The 7418-nt window shown below is 36.1% G+C and overlaps 1 protein-coding gene and 1 pseudogene across 1 annotated transcript; one reads left to right on the forward strand and one right to left on the reverse strand.

The window, feature by feature from the left end:
• Positions 1–2962: 2962 nt before the first annotated feature.
• LOC102813633 (olfactory receptor 14C36-like) lies at positions 2963–3901 on the forward strand. The gene has a single exon (XM_006874491.1). It carries the CDS (start codon positions 2963–2965, stop codon positions 3899–3901), a length of 939 nt encoding a protein of 312 aa, XP_006874553.1.
• Positions 3902–4514: 613 nt separating this feature from the next.
• Positions 4515–5314, reverse strand: LOC102814002 (annotated as a pseudogene).
• Positions 5315–7418: the final 2104 nt, after the last annotated feature.

Genomic DNA, 7418 nt, shown 5'->3' on the forward strand with positions numbered 1-7418 from the left:
CTTAATAATGTTCTAGAGGCTCACCATAGCTGTATTTGAAACATAACTTCCCAGAAGGTCATAAAGCCTCAAATCTACTAATCTGCAATACGAACAGGTAGTTGTTGTTGTTGTTAAGTGTTTTCCAGTTGGTGCCAGTTCAGAGAGATCCTGTTCTGAGAAACAGCTGGTATGCTGAAACCGTCAACCTTGCACCTCAAATGGACCTTACGTGCAGCGCTTATTCTATAGCACTACACCAGGACTTCAGGGAAAGAAAATATTAAGAACCTTTATTTAAAACCTAAACCTTCAGAAGGAAATCAGTATGACTAGAGTAGAGCTACTTGTAATTGTAGAAGCAGCCTTTTTTAACCAAGTCAACCATGTAAAGATACCAATAATGAATTGTCAGTAAACAGGTTGGTATAAACCAATAAGAACCAGAACTATACAGTAAACCATTTCCAAGGGTTCTAAAATAAAGGGAAACAATATATAAGGGGGGAACAAAAACTTTTTAGTCTCCTGGCAGTTAGCAAGTTTCTATAGGTTGCATGTGGATACATAGTTCATGATTTAAAGTTGTCAGTAAAACAAAAATGCAACATGTGACAGCATAGCAGATTTGTCCTCATAGGTACAAAATTCAGAGTACAAAGAAAAGCAGGTTTGGGAATACACATTTTACTGTTTTGAATTAGCAAGGAAAATAAGCTGTTTGTAGAACTCCAGATTAAAGTGTGCTCATTTTTAAGGAGCCTTAAAGCTAAAGGTCTACAATATCTCTGTAGAGGTCATATAACACATACTAACCCATTACCACTTACAGTTATAGTTTTGAAAGACAACTTTAGAAAGCAAATGGGATTTAGTAAAATATATATTAAATTACTTATCCATCACCAATAATCCTTATACTCTCCAAATATACAGAAAACAATATTTTTATACATCAGTTTATTTAAATTCTGAGATATATTCTGGTTGTTTGGGAAAAAAACTACTCATTTTAACGAAAACAGAAGTTTCAAAACACTTCATGTTATACACTTTGATAATACTATTAAAAATACTGACCAACAAATAATAGTGAAGTAAATTACAAGTAAATATAATAAAAGCCATTTTTATTATTGAGAACTTGAGGATCCATTGTGGCAAATTTGGTGAATGTATGAATCAGCAATCAGTCAATCCATTACAATTTCAGGTAAATTCATCATTGTTATGTGTGTGTGTGTTTTTCAATCCCTAAAGTTTTGAAATATATATTTATGGTAAGAACACTTTAATAGTAGACAAATTCCAAGAGTAAAAATTGAAGCAAAATGTAAAGCATAAATACATATCTTCTCCTATAACTGCTCAACAAATATTGTATTTTAAGGATTTTTGTAATACTTGCAGATAATTCCTATTTGAAGTATTTTATCAATATTAGCTTAATGAGAGAGTTGTTCTTGTAGATTTTTTTTTGAAGACTTCTACATATTACCACTAAGCATTGCACTTATTGCATGTTGACTAAGTTCAATAATACATTGACTGAAATTCAAGTAACTTTAAAAAATTCTGACAGGGATCTAATGCATAACTCAGATTCCATCAATTTAAAATAGTATAGAATCTATTCTAAAATGGAAAATTCACACAAAGTGTCACCATATACCAGAAAGGCATATAATAGTTCCGATAACTTAGGATGACTTTATTTTGTTATTATTCTTTAAGTACTGGACTGCTAACCACAAGGTTGGTTGTTCAAATCCAGCAGCTGTTCCTTGAAACAGCTGGCTTATACAAGGTCGTTATAAGTCAGAACTGACTCAACGGCACTGAACAGCAACAACAACAACAAGTAAGATCTTAGGGATTTTCTAGAATTATATAGCTAGCGATGGCAATCAGGGTAATAGATAATGAAGAAATATGACTAAGGTTTAAAAGCATTAAAGAGGACAGATGTAGAAGTAGGCAATAGCAAAATAAAGCATTTTTGTTGTTGTTTAAAGGAGGGGTGATTGCAGTGTTAGAAGACAAAAACTTCAAATTAAAGATTTTGAAATGTAAAAACGATGCAATTTTGAACTAACTACTGGATTATGATATGACATTGGACTGTTAATCACAAGGTTGGCTGTTCAAAACCACCTATCACTTCTCAGGCAACTTGTAAAGGGTTTCTATGAGTTGGAACCAACTTGATGGCACTTAATAACAGCAATAATCATGACATTAAATAATAAGACAGTAGAACTCCCGTTCTTCTCCCCAACCCTTACCCCTATGTATCTCTAATGGAATGAGTGGTTGTAAGAATATACAAAAGAACCACAAGTAAACAAATATCTGGCACCTAAAATATTTACATAGTATACTCTAACATTGAGAAAGTGTAAAAACCTGACAATTCAGGAAAGTAAGATGAAGATGATATTACAATGACAAGATTATATGCTGGTAACGTGATATAGTCCTGGTATGGCACTGTTGGGTAAACACTCAACCGAAAGGTCGGTTTGAATCACAAAGTTGGTGGTTCAAACTCACTAGTTACTCCTCAGAAACCCAACACAGGGTCATTGTGAGTCAGAATGAATTCAAGGGCATACAACAGCAACAAAGTGACAGATTGTTAAATTTCAAGGTAAAATAGACATGGATGAATATTTCTTGTTATTGTTAAGTAACGTCAAGTCAGTTCCAACCCATAGCGACCCTGTATAGTGTTTCCAAGGAGTAGCTGGTGAGCTGGAACTGCCGACCTTATGATTCAAACTGACTTTGCAGTCTGATGCATTAGCCTACAACACCACACCAGGACTCCAAAATTTAGGAAGGGTATGATGAATGTAGGATGAATGTATGGATGAATGTAGACAGTAAATGATCTTGAGCTAATTTTCTTCCTCATGATTTATCTTTGTTTTTAAGGGATTTTTTGTCTTTGTCTTTCCTGTCCAAAGCAGAGTACTCAAAGATGCCTAACTCTACTACAGTGACTGAATTCCTGCTTATGAGATTTTCTGATGTGTGGGAGCTCAGAGTCTTGCATGCCATGCTATTCTTACTGATGTACTTGAGTACCCTGCTGGGAAACCTTCTGATTGTCACAGTAACCACTTTTGACAAGAATCTTCATACCCCTATGTATTTCTTCCTTAGGAATTTATCTGTCCTTGACATGTGCTACATTTCTATCACTGTACCCAAGGCATGTACCATCTTCCTGTTTGACAACAGAGCAATCTCTATAGTTGAATGTGCAGCTCAGATATTTCTTGTGGTTTTATGTGCTATTGCAGAGGTGCTGTTTCTCACCATCATGGCCTATGACCGCTATGTGGCCATCTGTCATCCCCTCCACTATCCTGTGATCATGAATCCTCGTTTCTGTATACAGATGACACTGGCCTCTATATTCAGTGGTCTGATCTATGCCAGTGTGCACACTGGAAACACATTCCGGTTGTCTTTCTGTCACTCTAATGTGGTCCATCAGTTCTTTTGTGACATACCTTCTTTGCTAAAGCTCTCTTGCTCTGACATCTTAATCAATGTGGTTATAATATTTTTCTCTGCCCTAGTGATTGTTGGTAGTTGCTTTTTCTTCATCATCATGTCTTATGTTCGCATATTTTCTGCTGTGCTTAAATTTCCAAATGTAGGAGAGAGAAGAAAAGCCTTTTCCACCTGTATACCTCATATTATTGTGGTGACAGTCTTTGTCACCTCAGTGAATTCTGTGTATATGAAGCCAACCTCCAACTCACCCACAGTTCAGGACATGATCATTTCTGTTTTCTACTCTATAGTCCCTCCTTTCCTAAATCCTATTATCTATAGTCTTAGGAACAAGCAAATTAAGGATGCTGTTAGGAGAATTATGAGGAGGATATTCTATTCAGAAAAACAATAAATTCAGTATTTTAAGATATTCTCACTTTGATGAGGCGCAGTGAATAAATGCTTCAAAATTAGATTCCTTGCCTAATTTCAAAATCTGGCCACCTGACTTGATATCTAAGTGATAGTTAATATTGTATTATCATATGTCAGCATAGATAAAATGCTGTTGTTAGTTATTCATAGCAATATTACCTATAACGGAATGCATTTTGACTCATAGCAATAATATCTATAGCAATGCTATCTATAACAGAATGCCATGTTGCTCAGACTTGTAATATCTTTATGGTTACGGCTGTGATGAGTTCATTGTTGTGAATATTATGTCAGCTAATCTCATTGAGGGTGTTTCCTCATTATGATTGAAACTCTATCAAATTTAACTTTAGATTTTCTCTTCCAAAAAATGCATGTTCCTTAATATATGAAATATGCATCATATTTGATAAATATTTCTCTTTAGAGCTATGTAAAAATCCAAGACTACGCCAGCTATATATTAGCTTTGATATATTTTGTTATCATGAGAAGAATCTCATTTATTCAGCTGCATAAATATTTTTATGTGTTTCATATCTTTAATTCTGTAAAAATTTATTCATTGACATCAGCTAGAGAACATTTCACACACTGCTCTGCTTGACAGCCAGTCTCTTATCTCTCTCTTCAGCAATTTTAAGGCAGATAACTTTTCCTTGGGGAAGAGAAAGCCATGGTTTGTTGCCTTTGCCATAACAAAAATGTTGTAAAGTCAGGTGGCAAAGGTGTTGCCGTTGGCATCTTTCATATTAACCACATAAAAAGAGCCAGGATGCCTCTCTCTGTTAGTGATCACACCAATTCTAGCCAGGTTGGCACCTCTAGTCACCATACACAGGTTACTAGCATCAACCTTGATGAAATAAGTTATCTTTCCAGTACCCAAATCAATCTGAATGGCATCATTCACCTTGATGAGGGGGTCAGGGTAGTGCATAGTGTGAGCATCATGGGCCACCAGATGGGGAATTCCTTTTGTGCCCACAAAGATCTTTCTTACATTGCACAGCTTGTACTTCACCTCCTCAGATGTAATACAGTGAACAGCAAATCAACGTTTGATGTCATAGACCAGACAGAAATTTTCCGGTTTTGTCAATGCTGGTGACATCCATAAAACCAGCAGGATATATTATATCAGTTATATGTTATATCAGACCTTGCCATCAATCTTAATGAACCGCTGCACACAGATCTTTTTAACTTCATCTCCTGTCAGGGAATACTTAATTCTGTTCCTTAAGAAAAAGTTCAGTGGGAGACATTCTCTCAGCTTATGGGGGCCAGTGAAGGGGCGTGGGGCAAACACACCAGTCAGTTTGTCCAGCATCCAATGCTTTGGGGCAGCCACATGCTTAAGATGCTTCTTGGGACCACAAGCCATGGCTGCACTGAACAGGAAAGAGGAGTCCGATGCATATTTAAGTATAACTAAAAATAAATAAAATAACATCTAAAAGCTGGTCATAAAAATGACACTAAATAAAAATAGGAGCATCTGAATGTGTGGTTGGTAGAAAAGTTTAATAGTATCTTATATTATTCTATATAATCTATAAGGACAAATTTTTATAAAATGTAAATCCTTGGCTTATTTAGAAAGTTTAGTATTAAGATTAGTTTAGGCAAATATTTTGTTACCTTTCTAAATTCTTCATTCATGCATTCAACATATTAAAATGTCTAAAAAAAATTAAGTGAAGTTTTTCATATATAAGGATTTCAAAGGCTTCTACAGTATCTGTCAAAATGTTCACGATATATTCTGTGAAATAGGATATTATGTGATTTGGATGTTGCTTGTGCAAACACCATATTGAAATCTTGTGGAAGGTACTTCCAGCAAGATGGTGAACTAAGCAGACATGCTCCCCAGATGATCTACAACAAAGACATGAGAAACAAAATGAAACATATGGATGCCAATCCTGGAACCCTGAGCTTCAAAGGAAAGTAAAGAAATAGATTGAAAACTGACTAGAAGAAAATGAATGAAAGTAGCAAACAAGGAGACATATGGAGTAGTGAATTGTCAACTGGTATGACACAGAGTAACCATTTTAAATATTGCACACAACATTCCATTTGATGCAAGAATCTGATGATTGACTCCACTCGCCAAATACTAGACCATAATCCACACTGATGACTGGTGAACAAAAAGATGTGATCTCTTCCTTATTCCTCATACCCTTCTAGGGACCAGAAGTGTGGCCATCCCACACCCTCACGAATCTGGGAGCCAGTGACACGTTTCCCTACCCCATCCCACCCCAGTGTTTGGAGTAAAATGTTCTCTGTCTCTGCACCTGGTAGAGGCATCTTGTCCCACATTGGATATCCTGCTCCCTGCCACCTCTTATGCCAGTGGGGGTACCGACCTGGACCAGTCATCTCTTGGGCCAGCAGAATCAAAGTCTAAGACTGGGATCATTGCCACCAACTGCCTCACAGACCGATAGAAGCACCATCCTGGTCCTTGAGTAGGCACCCTGTCCCCTGTGACCTTTGAAGTAAACAAAGCATATCAATTGTTGTTATTGTTAAGTGTTGTCGAGTTGGCTTTAACTCATAACAAACCCATATAGTGTTTCTGAGGCTGTAAATCTTTGCAGTGTCTGAAAGTTTTGTCTTTCTCCTGCAGATCTGCTGGTGGGCTTGAGCCACTGACCTTATTGTTTACAGTCTAATGTCTGTCAGACAGTGCTCCTAATGACCTTCTTGGTAGACAGAACACATCTGTTAGATGCCCCAAACTCTATTTTTATCCTTCTTTTTATTTATAATTCCCTTCCCTTCTTTTTTTCCTTGTTTTTCTTTCCTCTTATATTCTTTTCTTTTGTTTTTATTTATTTTATTACTTCCATTTTATTTACTATTTTATTTCATTTTTTTCTTTCTTGTGTGATTCCCCTCCAACCTAGGGAGGAAAGAAACCAAGTCAACACTACTCAGGCATAGCTTCAGTGCCACAGTATTATCTACAGGCTAAATGCCAATATATGCCTCTGCATCAACTGATAGTTGACAGATGGTGGCCAACACTAGCCAAGTCTGCCCTCAACTGCTCTACATGAAAAACAATTAGAGAATTGTACACACTATCATCTGACACTCACAAGGAGACAGGTGGTGATGGCTTAAGTGCTGACAAAATAGGGAGTAAAGCAGAATGTCTCTCTTGCTCATTCAGATATATAAAAACAAAATAAAGCAAAAAATAAAAAAATAAAAGAGAAAACACACCAACATACAATAAAGACTTGAATACAAATGTGTCACCACCACAATGTCCTGGTGCAAAATGACAAATTGAGTTCACACAGACAAATAAACAGAGTAGCTCAAATAAGTGACCAAAATAGAAAACAGTTCTGAAAAAGAAATAATATTGGAACTACATGGGAAGGAATTCATAAGATTCCCTAGTGTTGCAAAGAATTTAGATAGGTAAACAAACAACAACAAAAAGAAATTCAGATGTATTC

Source organism: Chrysochloris asiatica, unplaced genomic scaffold (assembly GCF_000296735.1).
Source record: "Chrysochloris asiatica unplaced genomic scaffold, ChrAsi1.0 scaffold00279, whole genome shotgun sequence".
In the NCBI taxonomy this organism is placed as follows: Eukaryota; Metazoa; Chordata; class Mammalia; order Afrosoricida; family Chrysochloridae; genus Chrysochloris; species Chrysochloris asiatica.